Below are 20224 nucleotides of genomic sequence, written 5' to 3'. Positions count from 1 at the left end.
TGTACTTATTACAACTCATCATCGCTGATATACTGTAAGCACAACACAGTGTATTATGTGTGACGTTTCTACGCTCTGTTTGCTTGCACACCGAACCTGGTTCTGCTCGTGTTGCACCAATTTAGAGCGTGTGAAATGTGTTTAATCACACCGGCTGAGGGAGTGTGTTACACTACGCTGAACACTTTATTCTAATTTTGTGTGAGTGCCCTTGAGAGGGAGGCTGATTTAGGCGATGAGACACACCCAGAGACAAGCACCGCTTCAGGGATGCTCCATTTGGAGGCAGAAGAATGGAAATGATTGCTTCTGTTTATCAAAACAATGTGTGCCGTCAGGGGATATTAGTCTATTTTTTGACACGTTCGGCGAAACATACAGTAAGCACTTTCAAATCTCAGAAAAAATAGACATTTATATCCTGGAAAGGCCTGCATGTTGGCTTACCTTATTTTGCTCACTATTGCATAGTCCAGCTGTTTCAAATATGTGTAAAGTTGTCACATAAAAGTGCAACACTTATCAACATTACTAAATCAAAAATGTTGCTGAAAGTATTTTTTTCTTTCCATAAACTAATCTTCCGAGTTCACCTCGGTTGAAGCCAGAGGTCACAGGTTGGTAGCCTTGATCCCGCCCGTCTCCTCCTCCGACGATTGGGTCCGCTCCCAGCCCTGTCGAATGCGGGTGAGAGTGCGATCCACACACGGCAGCAGGATGAGCATTTTGAGCACGAGCACCACCGACGGCACCACCAGACACAGCATGTAGCCTGGCGGTGTGTACCACTTGTACGTGGCGAGGCGCAGGAATTTATTCCAGCCGTAAATGTAACCGTGAGCAGTGCATATGAACAGCGTCACGTGGCCCAGTTTGGACTGTGGAGGATAAAAAAAAGATGCATTCTCATCAGAAAAGTGGGTACAGCAAAATTAATTCAATACTACTTAGATACACTTAAGTAGTCAATGTATTTGTCACTTCCTGTCAATGGGAGAAGACGCACAGAAAATGGCCCCGCTTTTGCTACTACTTTAAAAAATATATTTTTAAAGCTTTTTTGACCACTGATTTTGATTACCGCCACAGGAGAGTTAGCTGGCATCTTGGAACTCCATTTGGTCCGGTGGGAGGCACAGATTAGCTGACATAAGGCGAATTGGAAGAGCCGTTAGCCTCAAGCCAACGGCCCACACCACAATTCAAAGCGGTTGCCTAGTAACCAGAAACTACACTGAGATTGTACGGAGAGAGTTTGAAGCAGTTTTCAAGTGTTTCCGACCTCACAGAGTGATCTCAGTTGACGGGCTGACACCTCCAGTTGATCTTCGAATGGCGATCTTTGAATTGTTGAAATAAAAGTGCCGTAAGTCGCTGAAAGGGCAACTGCCATCAACAAGCTGCTACGATGTTAAAAGCTAAAAAAACCCAACTTAAAATCCCGGGAACATTCGGTGTCGTCTGGATCAAATGAGTCTTTGGAAACGATGGGAAGCAAATATTAAAGTTGACACTGCTTCGACAACGGCAATGATAATGAAATCTGACAGAAAACCAACACCTACATTCCACACCAATACTAATACGTTCCAAGAGCCAGGATTTTGAGCATGATATAGATCCAGACACAATTTTTTTCTCCAACATCGGTAACAATTGTTTTTATTACACGGATGAATGATATACACTACCGTTCAAAAGTTTGGGGTCACATTGAAATGTCCTTATTTTTGAAGGAAAAGTACTGTACTTTTCAATGAAGATAACTTTAAACTAGTCTTAACTTTAAAGAAATACACTCTATACATTGCTAATGTGGTAAATGACTATTCTAGCTGCAAATGTCTGTTTTTTGGTGCAATATCTACATAGGTGTATAAAGGCCCATTTCCAGCAACTATCACTCCAGTGTTTTAATGGTAAAATGTGTTTGCTCATTGGCTCAGAAGGCTAATTGATGATTAGAAAACCCTTGTGCAATCATGTTCACACATCTGAAAACAGTTTAGCTCGTTACAGAAGCTACAAAACTGACCTTCCTTTGAGCAGATTGAGTTTCTGGAGCATCACATTTGTGGGGTCAATTAAACGCTCAAAATGGCCACAAAAAAAGAACTTTCATATGAAACTCGACAGTCTATTCTTGTTCTTAGAAATGAAGGCTATTCCACAAAATTGTTTGGGTGACCCCAAACTTTTGATCTTTAGTGTATAAGCAACAAAAAATGTAGTTGCTATTAGTGTTGTTCCGATACTAATATTTTGGTACCGGTAGCAAAATTATTTCGATACTTTTCTGTACTTTTCTAAATAAAAGGCACCACAAAAAATTGCATTATTGGCTTTCATTTAACAAAATTCCTTACAGTACATTAAGCATATGTGTCTTATTGCAAGTTTGTCCTTAAATAAAATAGTGAACATACAAGACAACTTGTCTTTTAATAGTAAGTAAGCAAACAAAGGCTCCTAATTTAGCTCCTGACATATGCAGTAATATATTGTGTCATTTTCCATTCTATTATTTTGTCAACATTATTAAGGACAAGGTCATTTTCAGATGTGGTACAGTACCGAATATGATTCATTAGTATTGCGGTACTATACTAATACCGGTATATCATACAACCGTAGTTGCTATATAGTTAATTATTCATTTCAATAGCACACATTTGTACGGAAATTGCAACGGCATGAAGAACTTTTTAGAACAATTCCACAAAACTTTCAAAGCGATCGCTGTCAGAGAAACATGGATTGATGATAAAAATTGAATATATTTTGACCTCCAAGGATGTGAACTAAAATACATCGTGGAGAAAATTATAACTGGGGATCTGAACACAGATATTCAACGCAAAGATGCGCCTGTCTTCAGATACTTCAGCAAGTTTTGTAATCTGCACGGTCTTTCCCAGCTAATAGCGCTACCTACAAGGGTGTGTGATTCCACCCAATCAACCATAGATCTCATTCTCACTTCAGACCGGCCTAAAATAAAAAATAGTGGGGCCATGATCTGTGGTCTTAGCGACCACTATCTAACCTTCTGCACCCGTAAAATAGCTAAACCTAAAGCCAATGGCCACATAACAGCCCAATCCAGATCCCTCAAAAAATACTCCAATGACAATTTCAATTTAAAATTAGATGAGTGGGACTGGTCCCCTGTGCTCGCGAGCAACATGGTCGATGTTGCTTGGGATCGCTTCAAAACGGCGTTCCTAAAGATACTAAATGACATGGCTCCCGTGAAAACAGTCAGGATCAAAGCCCGCTCGGAACCATGGATGAATCCGGACCTATTAGCTGCCATAAAAGACAGAGACAGGAAATGCTCTGAATACCAAAAATGTAAAACAGAAGTAGATAAACAACCCAATAATATCAACCTCAAATTACTCCTTTCAACTCTCAAAAAGCAATGCAATAAATTAAGAAATAAGTCAACCAACCTGACTAAATCCTTAAAAAAAAATTACATTAACGACAAAATAGAGGAAAACACAAATAAGCCACGTGAGCTCTGGAAAATTCTCAACAACCAGCTTCCTGGTTGCAGCCAGAAACTTAAAACAAGACTCACCAACATCAGCATCAAGGAGGGTGACTCCCTCATTACAGACAAAATGGAGGTAGCTAGCAGACTTAACATCTTTTTCACCAGCATAGCCGCAACTCTTCTCAACAAGCTGTCCCACCACTCTGGTCGCTTTGGTGTAGAACACATTAAAGCCTTCTACAGAAAGCTAGGAGTATCCAACGATGATTTCAAATTAGAAATGGTCACAGCTGATGAGGTGTTTAAAAAATTGAGCGCGCTCCACCCTAACAAGGCCACCGGCCTTGATAATATTCCCTCCAGATTCCTCAGGGACTCTGCCTCCATCATTGCCCCGATCATCACGTACATAATAAACCTATCAATTACACAAGGCCAAGTACCAAAAGATTTTAAGATAGCAAGAGTAACTCCCCTCTTTAAAAAAGGAAGCAAATTGGAACCTGGCAACTACCGACCTGTTTCTATTCTCAGTTCCATTTCGAAAGTAATGGAGAAAATAGTTTATGAACAGGTTGATAGTTACCTTGCCACTAATAAACTCATGTACAAATTCCAATCCGGCTTCAGAACTAACCACTCCACTGACACATGCCTTCTCTATCTGACCGACCACATCAAACATGAGGTGGACGCGGGCAAATACTGCGGCATGGTCATGTTGGACCTTCAGAAGGCCTTTGACACCGTTAACCACGCTATACTGTTGGATAAGCTCAGAGCAATCGGATTTAACAAAACCTCATGGAGCTGGATGCAATCTTACTTGGAGGGGAGGGAGCAGGTGGTAGAGGTGAACGACACTGTGTGTCCCCCCCGCCCCCCTTCTCTGTGAGCTGTGGAGTCCCCCAAAGCAGTATATTGGGACCTTTACTGTTCCTAATATACATAAACGACATGTCATCGGCATGCGACTGTGAATTGTTTTTGTTTGCGGATGACTCTGCCTTGCTGGTATCCGGCAAGGACAAGTCACAGGTGGAGAAAATCCTCAGTGCTGAGCTCTGTAGAACTTGCACCTGGCTCGCTGACAACAAGCTATCCATACACTTGGGTAAAACAGAATCCATCCTGTTTGGGTCCCACATCAAACTTAAGAAAGTCAATGACTTCACCATAAAAGTAGGTGACATTGTTATCACCAGGAAAGATGAGGTCACCTACCTAGGTTCCATTCTAGAGGCTAACCTTTCCTGTGATAAAATGGCAACCAAGGTAATCAAAAAGGTTAACCAACGAATGAGATTTCTCTACAGAATTTCCTCTCTGGTCAACAAAAGCACCTTGAGGATTCTGGCGGGAACTCTCGTTCAACCCTTTTTCGATTACGCATGCACCTCCTGGTACCCCAGCACCTCCAAAACCCTCAAATCTAAACTCCAAACATCTCAGAACAAGCTAGTCAGGTTACTTCTAGACCTCCACCCCAGATCCCACCTCACTCCTACCCACTTCTCTAAAGTGTGCTGGCTCAAGGTGGAGGACAGAGTTAAACAACTTGCACTGAGCCTAGTCTATAAAATCCGCTACACCTCCCTGATACCAAAGTACATGTCAAACTACTTCCTTAACGACCGCCATAACCACAGCACCAGGGGGAGCTCCACTAAGCACGTTAAACCCAGATTCCGAACTAACAAAGGTCTTAACTCATTCTCTTTCTATGCCACATCAATGTGGAATGCGCTCCCAACAGGTATAAAAGAAAGGGCATCTCTATCCTCCTTCAAAACCGCAATAAAAGTTCACCTCCAGACAGCTACAACCCTAAACTAACACCCTCCCCGGATTGCTAATAATCAAATGTAAACAATCAAATGCAGATACTTTTTCTTATGCCTTCTGATCTCTCTCTCTCTCTCTCTCTCTCTCTCTCTCTCTCTCTCTCTCTCTCTCTCTCTCTCTCTCTCTCTCTCTCTCTCTCTCTCTCTCTCTCTCTCTCTCTATGTCCACTACTTGATGTCCATATCCTACTCCCCCTGCCCCCCTCCACACCCCTGATTGTAAATAATGTAAATAATTCAATGTGATTATCTTGTGTGATGACTGTATTATGATGATAGTATATATGATAGTATATATCTGTATCATGAATCAATTTAAGTGGACCCCGACTTAAACAAGTTGAAAAACTTATTCGGGTGTTACCATTTAGTGGTCAATTGTACGGAATATGTACTTCACTGTGCAACCTACTAATAAAAGTCTCAATCAATCAACAGACCCAACAAGAACGGAGGAGACGTAGCTGTATACGTGATGGAGAGCCTGAAGTACAAAGTGGTAAAAAAAACATGTAATTTGCTATTGATAACATCTCAGAATGCATTACCAGTGATGGGGGTGGGAGGGGTAGTAAAAAAATAAATAAATATTATTATTATTTTTTTTGTCATAAAGAAATACAATCATGTGTGCTTACGGACTGTATCCCTGCAGACTGTATTGATTTATATTTATATATAATGTATATATTGTGTTTTTTATGTTGATTTAACCCTTGTGTGGTGTTCATATTGTTGTTACTCAGCCAGTGTTTGTGGGTCTGATGGACCCCTCACTTTTTGTGGCTTTTAATGCCTCACAATGAAACACTTTTATGTTAAAATACTATCCCAATAAACATCTGTTCAGTATTTTAACATAAAGGTGTTTGATTGTGAGGCATTAAATTCCACAAAATGCTACGGGTCCATCAAACCCACAAACACTGGCTGAGTAACAACAATATGAACGTGGCATGGAAATTTCTCTGCCAGTTTCTGCATCCCATAGGGATTCTTCTTTTGTGTTTCTGCACCTGCGGTTACCACACAAGGCTGCAACATTGTTTGTCAACACTGTCTGCTCTCATTTTCTCGCACATTTGACCCTCTGATGTTCTGTGTACCTACACTCTGTCATCCTCCTGTCTAGGCCTGCTGCGTGTGTGTGTGTGTGTATGTGTGTGTGGTACACAGAACATCAATTTCCACACTTATATTAGCCCCGGGTACAGTGGACCCGGACATCTTATATGTAATAGAAATGTGTAGGGGGGGTGTATGGTGTGTGTTCATTAAATATGTATTCTGATATATGTTCTTCACAGAAAATGAGCCAAAGCCAGTGAGTCTCAGTTTGAAAAATTAAATCATTGTATCATTTTTCTTTTAAGATTACAGTTGGTACAAAATGCGGCTGCAAGGCTTTTGACAAAAACAAGAAAGTTTGATCATATTACGCCTATACTGGCTCACTTGCACTGGCTTCCTGTGCACTTAAGATGCGACTTTAAGGTTTTACTACTTACGTATAAAATATTACACGGTTTAGCTCCAGCCTATCTCGCCGATTGTATTGTACCATATGTCCCGACAAGAAATCTGCGTTCAAAGAACTCCGGCTTATTAGTGATTCCCAGAGCCAAAAAAAAGTCTGCGGGCTATAGAGCGTTTTCTATTCGGGCTCCAGTACTCTGGAATGCCCTCCCGGTAACAGTTAGAGATGCTACCTCAGTAGAAGCATTTAAGTCCCATCTTAAAACTCATTTGTATAATCTAGCCTTTAAATAGACCCCCCCTTTTTTAGACCAGTTGATCTGCCGTTTCTTTTCTTCTCTCCTCTTCTCCCCTGTCCCTTGCGAGGGGGAGTTGCATAGGTCCGGTGGCCATGGATGAAGTGCTGGCTGTCCAGAGCCGGGACCCCGGGTGGACCACTAGCCTGTGCATCGGTTGGGGACATCTCTGCGCTGCTGACCCGTCTCCGCTCGGGATGGTTTCCTGTTGGCCCCGCTGTGGACTGGACTCCCGCTGATGTGTTGGATCCACTGTGGACTGGACTTTCACAATGTTATGTCAGACCCACTCGACATCCGTTGCTTTCGGTCTCCCCTAGAGGGGGGGGGGTTACCCACATATGCGGTCCTCTCCAAGGTTTCTCATAGTCATTCACCGACGTCCCACTGGGGTGAGTTTTTCCTTGCCCGTATGTGGGCTCTGTACCGAGGATGTCGTTGTGGCTTGTACAGCCCTTTGAGACACTTGTGATTTAGGGCTATATAAATAAACATTGATTGATTGATTAATAAAAATCGAAAACGGGTCCGACAGACCCGAACACCACACAAGGGTTGATAAAAAAATAAAAAAACATTTTATTTATTTATTTTTTTTAATTTCTTGTGCGGCCGCGGCCCGGTACCAGTCGGTCCACGGACGATGTTTGAATGTAAACATGCTGCTATTTTTACTCAAAATTAATAAAAAAGACACATAGCACCCGGCGGCGCTATTGACAGTTAACTCTTTTGGAAACGATCGCTGTCGAACCTCCACCTGATGGGACGACTTTGACTAGTAAGACTTTTTGCTCTGTGTCATAAGAAAGGTGCAACATTATTTTCGTTAGAATGTAACCTTGAATGTATGTTCAAAATAAAGTAAAACCATAACCATAGCCAGGGTTTTGTCCCTCGAGAGGACGTTTGCTAAATATTGGGAAGGACCAACCTCAACAAGAAGAACACATGCATAACTTTAAGCATAACATATGTCACTATAGCGAATGTTGCTTTGGACTAACGTGATGGGTTTTCGTAGAAGGATCGAACTACTCTCCCGCTGACTTCATGAATAGAAATAGTCACATTAAGTTTAATAGTGAAAAAAAAAAATCCCTTCTTCCCAGCTGTTGCAGAATAATTGGTGGTGTGGCCCATGTGTCCTTTGCTGTTTGGTTATTGTTAATCACTTAGTCATGTGCGTCCTTACACTACGCTCCTGCACAGCAAGCAAATATAATTGCAGTACAGTTGTGTCCTAAGATGATCATAATGATATTATTTTAATCACAAATGCAAGTCAAGTGAAAAACAAACACACTTGCATGATGGATATTTAAATCCGAAACATCCTCTTGTTGGCAAATGTGATCACAACAATGATCTATGCAAATCCACCTAACTCATGTTGTTTCTTTTCTCCTCTTCTCAAAGGATCAATTATTTTGACCTCTCTCAAGGAGCCACTTCCTCGCTATCGCTCCATCTGTGCACATGACCTTTACCTGTGACCTGTATTAGCAGGGGGTGGGTGTGGGGATTTTACCTGCTATCATAATTCAGTTTAATGAATAACTTAACATTTCAAATGCAGAGCTAAAAGTAGCCAAGGCATTCACTGTGCGTGCCCGTGTTCGGGAGTTAGTTAACTAGGCTCTGGGGAGCAAAGAGCCCATGACGCATTGCTTTTACAGCACTTTCATAACTCTGATAAGAAAAACTTAGAAGTTAATTGTAGATGATCAAAAAGGCTATTAAAAGAGAATTTGCTGATAGTAAGCGTAGGATAAGAACAATAGCGCTGGGGTGCACGTCATGACTAAAAAAATGTCTCTTTTTTTATTTTATATTTTAGTCCTACTGAATGGTCTCTTATCTAAAAAAAAATATAAATCATCACTTTTATCTCTGCCTCTTTCTGATGCTTGTCACAGTCATAGTTATAACATCTGATAAATTAAGCTTCAGGACACTCATGACAATTATTTTACTACAACAAATTCAAATACTATTATAAACATACTTGAGACAGTTTTTTATTCAGATCTCAAAGTTAGTTCAAACATTGTTATAACATTATTATTTTTTCTGTCTTTATTTTATCTTAATATTGTATTAAGATATACACACACACACACACACACACACACACACACACACACACACACACACACACACACACACACACACACACACACACACACACACACACACACACACACACACACACACACACACACACAAGAAAAAAATGAAAAATAAGTGTATTTACATATGGTTAGTATTTACATATTAATAAGTCACCAGAGTCACCAGTCAAAAAATTTAGAAATACATTTTTAAATTGTATAAAAAACTGACTTAAAAACAAACATTATTTGTATTTAGTCCGAAAATAACACACCAAAATAACTAAACACAGAATAACTCATATCTAGATACAGTATATGCATATTTTGCACAGCCTCTTTTTGTTGTTATTCCTTGGGAATACAGGCAAATAACTTGATTCTTAAATAATAATAAATGTTTTAATATATAGTACTATACATTCTTATCAGTTGATTTTTAAACTTATGGATGCAGATAAACATATACATAAAAAAAACAAAAAACATTATACTTACAACAACATCGAAACAATATTTTAGTCATGTCTAACACTGTTCATTTTGGCAAATAGTGTGATAAGCACAACGGGTAACTGAATATGGTTCCTGAAAGGATAAAAACTTAAAAACTAAACCAAAAAAACCAAACGAGTACCAATTCTCAAGTCCCCTAGAAAAAACACCTGTATTTAAAAGAAATTGAACGCTAAACTGCATATGTCATGGTCAGTTTTTGTGCTTGTATTATGAACAGAGAATGACTGGTTCCTATTGAATACTTTCATGTATTTCCACATTTGGTAAAGAACAGGGGTCGGCAAACCGCTGCTCTTTTGCATCCCTGTTGTGACTCTATTTGCAGAGCTGATATATTTTTTTAAACATCAGAGTGGCGGAAATGTGCATTTTCTAAAATATTTTTTAATTTTCTGGTGAAAATGTACTGGCTGAGTCCTGACTAGTGATTGGATGAGCGCTAAGAAAGACACGGGAAGGGAAAGCGAGTGTTTGTGTGTGCAGACTTTGTCTTCTTGAGTGTGCGACAATGAATACATCAATCTGTGAAAACAAAATATGTGCAAATGTGCTCTGACCTGAATGAAGCTGAACTCTCTCCAGCTGAGTGAGCCTCCAACAGAGGGCAGCGACGTCAGGCCAAGCAGGACATAAAGAAAGAAACCAAGGATGCCTAGTACGTAGAAGGAGTCAGTTCCCCATGCTTCTGTGTTATCGAAGTCAAACGGCGTAGTTTTGTTGTTCTTCATCTGCAAAGAGAGAAGCTCTTAACTAGAACATACCTCTTGTAAATGTATTGATCACCTGCTAAAACAAGTACCTCGTCCACCACACGAGAGATGAGTTTATGCCTGACAGCGTAGCGAATCGGAATGATGAACGTATGGATTGCATGGAGAAAGGCAAACCCCAGCGCAATCAGGCCCATCTGCTTCCTGCACAGCATCCAACGGTCCAGCCAGTTAGGGAAACGCCTGCATGAAGAAGTTAGTTTTGGTTTTAGCCACGTACATCCTGCGGCATGTTTAGTGGACTTTTAAATGATTACCTGTACTTCGTGCCTCTGTATAGCTGAAAGAAGGCGGCGATAACACCAGGCAGGTAGCATAAGGACAACATGACAAGTGAAACGATCGGGAAAACCTAAAGGATGAAATGAAACACTATTAGAGGAAAGGGGACTTACAGGTGACTGTAAGAAGTTAGGTTAAACTTGTGTGGTTAAATTTAGTTGAAACTAGACACCATTGACAACATCTAAATATTGTTGATTGAGGAAACTTAATATGTTACACAATTCCTGGTAAGGATCCTGGTAACTATCAAAAATCTAAAACATTCTGATCAACAATTTACAGTATTGAAATATGCCTGTATTGATGAAAAGTATATACAATATAGACCACGATATCACCATTCTACCAGATGACAAGGGAACACGCACTGTGATCCTCAACAGTACAAGGAAAAGCTGATTGCTGAGGAGGGATCCAACTACTGAACACACAAGAATATCATTGACTCTATTCAGAAGCTAGAGAAAGAGGAAGGAATTGGCCACCAAATGTACTATCACCTGTACCCAAGAGAAGCAACACCTTGCATTGATGGTCTTCTGGAAATTCACAAGAAAGCAGCTCTGAGGAGCACTCAGGGTTCTAGCCAGCAGCGATAACTTTGCCACCATTCTTACCCCACTGGTTGTCAACATCCCAAACCATATCCCCTATTTATCCACAGACTTTACCAACAAGGTCCAGAACTTGAGACTTGCTGAAGATGAAGCCTTGATGTGGTCATGGAACGACTGAAACAAGACTACAGTCTTCAGGAGAGAACCAACCTTACTCTCCAGACTAGGTATATGAACTAATTCAATGTTTCCTTAGCACCACTTACTTTTAACTTTACAAGAAAAACATGGCTGTGGAAGTACCAAGTCCAGCCACTGGTTCATACTGTTGACAACACATGGGTTAAGACAAAAACCTGCGAGGTAGATACACCTGGGAAGACATCAAAGAAGACACATTGCCTTTTTTAGAGTGCCAGGTGTAGGCATAGAAGCCCCACACAGACCAGTACCTCATCTTTGACTTATCAAAACCCTCGCGGATAGAGTAAAAAAATATCCTCACCACTGACAAGGAAGACAGACAAAGCAGATATAGACAGGAAGGCTCTTTTTTGAAGGTATCCTAACTGGGCCTTTGTCAAATCCGCAAGGACAAGAAGGGCCACAACTCTCCACCCCGAGGTGAAATATGGTGGTCCCATATGTAGCATACCAATGCATTTTAAACCTACACAGTCAGACAAAAGCTGGTTCACCCCAAAGACAAAATTCCTCGAAGCAAACTAAGCAATATTGTCTGGATATGAACTCTACATTGGAAAGACCAAACAACGTTTACACAAATGCATGGCACAGGCACAGGAGCCTGTGCCATGCATTTGTTTCATTGGATACAGTGTCATCAGTTTATTTTCATCTTGAAGAGAAGGAACATTACTTTGAATGTCCAAATTTTGAATAAAGAGGACTGTTGCTTTTAAAGATGTGTGAAAGAAGACATCTATGTACTAGAGGCCCTTGCTAAAGAGGAGGAGGCTTATGTCATCACCTGTCGTCTGTTTGTAGCAGTGTCCTGACATCCTTCCCCCAGAGATTGCCTTGTTCCACTGGAGAAAGGACCACTAATGAGATGTTTTGCCACTAAACAGATCAATAGCTCATTGCCATGCAGAACGGTCATTACCCAAGCAAATCTAAATCCCACACCTAAAACGTAGAACTGAAGAAGACTTGTGGATGAATGGTGGAACATTTTCAAAAAGCAATAAGGGTCCAGTTGCCTCAGTTTGATTCTTGCTGATTAGTGAAAATGTTAACTATCAAAAGCCTACTAGCTAAACTGAACAAATAAACATCAAAAATCAAAAGGACATGTTTCTACAGACATTTCCTAGATAAATGGACAGCAACATTTTTACCTTGTTAGCTAGGGACACCATGATTCTGTAGGAGATGTCTTTCCCTTGCTCCACATAGGCGTAGATGACGTCTCTGATGAGCAGATAGAAATAGAAGAAAGCGGTGAGGCTGACAGCAATTCGGAGGGGCAGTCTCCACTCTGGGAACAGCCGCAGAGGGAAGTCCTCTAGGTCTCTGGCTGCAGAGAGAGAACCTCTGTCCAAAACCGTGAGACCCATCTTGGTGGCCACCTCTGCTACGGCCTGTTTTGCTTCTGTACTGTTTCCACACAGGTAGACCTAAATGGAGTTATTGTACATTACACTATTATGATATAATTTTAGAAAGGTTTATATAACAGACTTACAGAAAATGGCTTAACTTTTAATCATTAACCCATTTTGAAAAAACAATTCTTAAAGGTGATATATGCATTTTTTTCACAGAGTAAAACAGTTCCTTGATGCCATAAGGTCCATGCCGGTTTCTCTCAAATTGTGATGAGAAACCTTTTCTCATCACAATTTGAACACTGCACCAATGCAGATTGCCGCGGTAATACCACGGATCTACATAAAATGCGGCCGGGTCCTCCACCCTCCACTCCGCATCAACCGCAGTGCCCTCATGTAGCTCCTTGATGCTTCCGTGTTTAACGCTACCACCTCTGTGTAGTTACCGTGTTCACATTGTGACGATCTAGAGGGAAAATGTGAGTGGCCGATTATGTCGATGTTAACACAGTATTATGACGGATCTTGCGGTGCAAACACAGAGGCTGTCTTTCTTTACACAGTTAAAGGCGTTTTGAACATGGTTCCCCGCGGTTCTCAGGGTTCATGGCAGAGGAGTGACGGTTGACCAGGTTTTATGTCCGGTGTTAACACAGTCTTTGGCGCAGCATGGTGAATTGCTAAACTGCCATTTAAACTGGTAATGTGTGAACACCTTCTTAAATAACATGTCTGTAATATGTATTGCTCTCTCTCTCTGTGACAATAACTACAGCACTATTAAAACACCCATGCTCAGAAAAGCCAGTTTTGGAGTTTGTGAGTGTTCTGTTCAAACAAGCCATGTCACCCACCTTAAGCAGTCAGAAACAAGCGGGCAACTCTCACTAAACAACGTATCTTTCACTCCCAAAATTAGGAAGCAGATTATCCCTGAAGTCCAGACATTACAAACTTAAGCTTTGGAACAGGAACCGCCAATAATTGGAAAATAAAATGCATCCACTTTTTTTTATGAACTTTGCAGCTTTGCTCAACTGTCGTTTCTTGCGAGGGAAAAAAATGACGGCTCTTTACCAAGGTAGTTGCAAAAGACATTTTCTTACATAGGCTGCTCACAAAAACAATGACTTGGCTTTGTAATGTTATACTTTACGGTTGGCATGGACTCTAAAGACCTAAATACTGTATGCTCAGGGCATTGAACCGATTACAACTGGACTGTTCGGTTTGTCTTAGAAGAAGTGTGACCTCTCATCCATGTCAAGCTGAAAATACAATGACCTGGATGAATGAGAACATGCATAGAAAAAATACTGGATGCCTACCTAAGTTTTAAAAACTTAGATTTTTTATAGAATGTTTTCCTAATGTGTTGAAATGCCAAATTAAGTCTATGAGCATAAACTGATAAAGCCCACAGTACTTGGATGAGAGGCGAAACGTCTTCTTGGACAAACCTGAACAGTCCAGTTGTGATCGATTGAATGCCCTGAGAACACAATAACTTGGATGAATGAGAACATCCATAAACATTAACATAAATAGTTTTTCACAAATGTGACCCGTGCTGGCAAAATGAGTCGGAATACGCACAAGCTAATTTTGACCTACAGGCAAATAAGTGAAAAAAATGTATCTAGGTTGAAATTGAGATTTTCACAAAAATGAGTCCATAAAGCCACAATCTAGCGATCCCAATCATCGAAATAGCAAGAAAACATCTTAAATCACCTTTATTTGAAGGTTTTGTACGAGGTATGTCTTCAGAAATTAGTCCTTTGTGTTAAAATTCCTTGAGAAAATCAAGTGTTTTCAACGCTCACTCGCGGCAATAAGGGGGAATCCCCCTAGCCATATTTGGTATCATTGTGACGCCAAGTCTACGTACTTTCTAAAAATGAGCATGGAATTCCCGATGACGCCATTCTGAACCAATATAATTCGAGTTTTTAAACCTGTCCCGACGTAAACAAATCCGGCTTGTTGCTAACCGGCCGCTGAGAGGCGTACCCTCATTGGTTGAATCACCCCGCGCAATGCATTGTGGTATCATGGCAGCGCCCTGATGAAAAACAACACAGTAATTTGAGCGGAAAAAAGGTGATTTTCGAACATTTAATTATTATTTTTGTGGATAAGTTAGACGGTTTTACATTCCGTAATGGATTTAGAAGGTGGAGAGGGTACACAGGCGGTTGCAAGTGCGCTAAATTCACTGCAGTCGGCGAATCTTCTTAGTGCAGCTGGTCAGGAATATTACGGACAGCTGACCAGCTGACAAACTGACCAGTGAACAAAAAAACTGTGACATAAGTGTTGAAATTTTTGTACATAACCGTTTTCAATAGAGTTGAATATATATTTTTCCTTTAGACATGGGATTTGACTTTAATCGTACCAATTTTGGTGTTGCTACAATGACTTTTAAGGTATGGTTGCTATGGAGTTTTGTTTTGGAACATTCTGTTCTGGAACAGTAAACTTTAAGCTGGTTTTTCTCAAAACGGACCCTCAAACTTGGTCGACTTCAATCGGATGTAACTCTGTCATTTTCTGTCCGATTCCAACAAACCATATATCATTTTGAAGGTCTTTAGATGGAGAATGTGTAAATAACAATAACTCAGTTTTTAAAATTTCCTCATTGTGACTCATTTTGCCAGCACAGGTCACAAATGTCAATTCTTCACCCAACGGCTATAAATGTGTATAAACGGGCTAATACATTAAAATTGATCTAAAAGTGTCCTCTTCTGTTGTTTCACACAATCCAAGTAAAAATAGAAGTGTTTTCATCATGTTGCACTCAAACATTTTGATGAACTTGTTTGGCTGTTGCTGATAATTAAAAGATGGCAGTTAGATGAGTCATAAGCGCATGACAGCACTACTGGTATCTTCGTCTTGGAGTTTTTTTTTTCTTCACGTTGGAGAAGTGCAAAGCAGGTGATACAGTACAGTACACGCGCCACTCAATCACTAATCCCATTTCTAGAGCTCACTTTATTACTGAAGCTTATTACCACTCTTGCTGTCAGGTGATAAGGCGATTAAGATGTTGGGAGATGAAAGGGGAAAGTTTGTGTGTGTGTGTGTGTGTGTGTGTGTGTGTGTGTGTGTGTGTGTGTGTGTGTGTGTGTGTGTGTGTGTGTGTGTGTGTGTGTGTGTGCGTGCGTGCGTGCGTGCGTGCGTGCGTGTGTGTGTGTGTATCTAAAAGGGATGGAGGTTTCAGCGAGCTGGTGGCGGATGGAGGGAGAGGCCTACAGTTTGACAGGCGAGTCAACTGAGCAGTTTTCCCCCAGGTGTGTGTAAGTGGACCGGGCAGCCAGCCATGTCTCCTTAGATTACGGCAACATAACAGCAGGGGACAGCCGACAGACTAAATCTCCATCTGAATGTAAAGTGAGAGCAAGAGAGTAAGAGAGAGAAGCGAGAGAGAGAGAGAGAGAGAGAGAGAGAGAGAGAGAGAGAGAGAGAGAGAGAGCGAGCGAGCAGTACTCTGGGTCCCATCACACTGCTGGTCACGTAATTGCCGGTGTTCTTACAAACAAGAGGCTGGTATTATTTCAAATCTATCATGTAGCATGTTTAGGTTGTTTTTGAAAACTATAAGCCCTGTAATATCAATCATTTGCAGTATCTGAAAAAAAGTCAGTACAGCCGTACAGCACATTTTAGCATCTGAAACAAATCGGTTGAAAACTATAGACATAAAACTCAGAGGTATTAAATAGGGCAGACCTGGGCATTTTGCGGCCCGTGGGCCGCATCCGGCCCTTTGTACGTCCCTGTCCGGCCCGCGTGAGGCCAATCATAAATTACAAAATACATTTTAAAAAGTATCTATCTCGAGTGTGCAATACAACGGTGCTGCTTTTGTTTTGAAAAGCGTTATATGTATAACTTCCATGTGGACGTATGCTCGTGCGCGCAGCGGCAATCACAAATTACAAAATACATTTAAAAAAATCATATATGTCGTGCATGCAATACAACTGTGCTACTTTTATTTTGAAAAGTGCTATTTATGGGCGTATGTCCTGTGAGGGAAGGCGCACAGCGACAAGTGATGCCCGGTTATCCCCGAGACGCTAAAAAGAGAAAAGTTGATCATGAATGGCGTGTTTTCAACAAGACATGGACTGCCAAGTAAAGGTAAAGCCGTGTGCTTAATTTGTGGTACACACGTTGCTGTGTTTAAAGAATATAGTGTAACGACCTGCTGAAGTTGATGCTGTCTTCTTGAGTTGCGTAAATGAGGAGTGAGGAGACGTGCGTGTGGAAGGAACGAGATATGTTGAGCTGTGTTAGTATAGCTTGCTCAATAAAAGTTGAAAAAGAGCGTCAGACTTGGTGTGCACTTCTTTTGGACGCTACAATTGGTGTCAGAAGTAAAACTTTGCGCATACTGCACTGTTTGTGTGCTACGTCATCGGGAGGTACGTGCCACGTGAGGAGCTCGCCGCAAAGAGAGAGAGAGAGAGAGAGAGAGAGAGAGAGAGAGAGAGAGAGAGAGAGAGAGAGAGAGAGAGAGAGAGAGAGAGAGAGAGAGAGGCATCGTTTACAGGTGCAGCCACGCTGCTTGCCACGGGGGGAATTCCGCCCTCAATGAAGACTCCCAGGTTTGATGGCAAGGCGAACTGGGAGGCATTTCATCCCACTTCTGGCATCAATTGTAGCGTCCAGAAGAAGTGCACACCAAGTCTGATGCTCTTTTTAAACTTTTATTGAGCATGCTATACTAACACAGCTCAACTTATCTCGTTCTTTCCACACGCACATCTATCCTCACTCCTCATTTCCGCAACAGCAACGCTTCCTCATTATTCGCCAATCACCTTACAGGCGTGCTACGTTCACAACAAAGAGGATGCAGGATAAAGTGACAGAAATTGAAATTTTTGCATTGTATTACACATCAGGAAGTGTTGTGTAAGAAAGTGTTAAAAATAAAACCATCAAAAGCCATCTGCTTTTGTATAAAGATAAGTTAGGTTAAATGAAAATATTATTATTATTATTATCTATCTTACGGTATATCAAAAATAATTTGAGCAAAATTTAATTGAAATATTGTCGGTGTGGTCCTCCAGGAGTGCTCGGGTTGCTCATGCGGCCCCCGGTAAAAATTAATTGCCCACCCCTGAAATAGGGGGTCCGCGGCTTTTTAGGGCAAGGGCTATTTAACTGGTGGAATGACATCATACCGGAGTTCTTTTCAAAACTTGGGGGACAAACATGTATGCAGCGAATTCTTAAGAACAATGGAGTACTCCTGTATAATTTGGACCATTGTAAACATATTAGCAGATATTTGCTTTGGAATTTAACCCTGCTAGCAAACATTGAACACTGGAGCCCAAACTTGTGGTTGACATATGTGAGACGTTACTCTAGGCACCCTTTTAAGTCCTGTCCTTTTTGCAAGTTCCATTTTTTTCGTAATGTGATTTATGTAATCAAGGTGTTGCTGTAGTTTGTTTACTTTTGATGCAGTCATGAGTGTTTTTTTAAGCTTCTTTAGTTATACTAGTGGTGTTCCTCAAGGTTCCATTTTAGGTCCTCTCTTTTTCATAATTTAGGCTTTCAACCGGTGCCTTGTGAATTCAGTTAAAAAAACTTCTAAGAGTCCTACATTTTTGCAGAAGATTCTTAAAACATTAGTGTGCCGTCAAAGAGATGATCTTTTACTAGCTTTTTTGCATGAGGGCTCTCAACGAAGGCAGACACATTCTTCTCCCTCGCCCTATCTCTCCTGCTTTGATCCTTCATCTTGTCTTGCCTTAACTTTGTAAGAGCCTCTCTCTCAGCACTGTTCTCTGAAATCTGAAATCTAAAACATGGAATTAATAAACTGGTCTTTCAACTCACTTAACAAGATCTTATGAAGTTTTAGAAGCTGTGTGCTTCTTCAGGACTCTTGGGAGAAGTAGAGTGTCATGTCTCTGGCAGTAGTGTGTCATGTCCCGAGAAGTTCTTTCCATCAAATATATTGAAAATATCTATCTATTTGGAACTGTGACAACAGTTTATCTGTTGAGTGGACTGAGCGTTGCCATGGTCTATCGACAAATTCGGAAGACAATGGCAACTGTTCAAGGAGCCCAAAGGTTGCCTGTCGTGATGGATTTGGATAGAGCTGTGCATGGACACTCAAACTTTGGCGATCTCGAAATTGAATTGCAAATTGGATAAGACCTCAGAGAAGCGTTCCAAACCGGACAACTAGAGCAGACAAACCAGTGGAATGTGATTGCTCACCCTATCCAAAACAATCTACAATTCGGCTTCCTCTGCAATGGCCTTGGTAAGGCCATGCTATAAACCCCCCAGTGAGACCATTGCAATGAAAGACAGTCTGAAAATCAATTCACCCTTCTTCAAACACACCTGGGAAGATGACTGCTCCGGGACAGGACGCCGAGCTGAGCGACCTCCAGGCTTATAGACATGGAGTACTACACAGATTCGCACACATACACCCACCCGCATGCTTTCGCCGCGTCTACCTTTTTTACCCTTTTAGGCATTTTTTTTTTGCTTTATATTTGGTCATAACTCTGGTATTTTTTTCCTGAAAGGTTTTTTTTCATGTCCTTTTTTAAATATTTTTATTTCAAGTTCTTTTTAATAGCTACGATACACAGGGAGCATTTTTTTAGTCCATTAGGGTAGTGGCAGGATACAAAAGTCCTCAGGAAGTTAAAAGTGTATAAAAAAACTGACTTCAAAACAGTCAAAACCTTGTGAGAAAAACTTGACCAAAATTGTATGTCCAATCGAATTCCAATTTTGAAAAAACGAAGTGTACTTTTATTCCACAAAATCAAAGCCTGAAATTAGAAACAGGAACAATGCATCAAATTAGTTTAATTACTAATCCAGAGGACAAATTTCACCACATCTAAGTGTGTGTGTGACAATCATTGGTACTTTAATCTTAAAATTAATCATTACAATTTTATACAAGATATACAATATACAATTTCTCTGGAGAAATATCTCTCTCTCAATTAGTTTGGGGTCCTTTGCTTAGAAAATGTTAAAACACAAACAAAACAGAATGTTGGGCAAAACATGGTTAATGTCTGTCTCAGTCACATTGAAATCCATAAAAATCATATAAAACACTGACAGTAAAAATGAATACAAAAATTAGAGGGACAAGCGCTAGAAAATGGATAGTGGATGGATGGATTTCCCAACTATTGGGGCTGTGTCATGTGCACTTTGTCGGGTCTTCACCATGATGAGGGTGAGTCTACGCCAGGGGTCCCCAAACTA

The 20224-nt window shown here is 40.8% G+C and overlaps 1 protein-coding gene across 1 annotated transcript in view; it reads right to left on the bottom strand.

Annotated features, from left to right (window-relative positions):
- Positions 1–611: 611 nt before the first annotated feature.
- LOC133660622 (metalloreductase STEAP4-like) overlaps positions 612–20224 on the bottom strand; it is a 39912-nt gene continuing 20299 nt past the window's right edge. Inside the window, exons 5-9 of the mRNA XM_062064189.1 lie at positions 12725–13003; positions 10779–10873; positions 10551–10704; positions 10309–10479; positions 612–878 (exon numbers count right to left, since the gene is read on the bottom strand). Coding sequence (XP_061920173.1) covers positions 612–878; positions 10309–10479; positions 10551–10704; positions 10779–10873; positions 12725–13003 — 966 coding nt within the window. The remainder of the gene's footprint in view (positions 879–10308; positions 10480–10550; positions 10705–10778; positions 10874–12724; positions 13004–20224) is intronic.

This window comes from Entelurus aequoreus, linkage group LG11 (genome assembly GCF_033978785.1).
Source record: "Entelurus aequoreus isolate RoL-2023_Sb linkage group LG11, RoL_Eaeq_v1.1, whole genome shotgun sequence".
Taxonomy (NCBI): domain Eukaryota; kingdom Metazoa; phylum Chordata; class Actinopteri; order Syngnathiformes; family Syngnathidae; genus Entelurus; species Entelurus aequoreus.
Note: the sequence above shows the minus strand (reverse complement) of the source record. Positions and strands in the feature narration are given on the sequence as shown.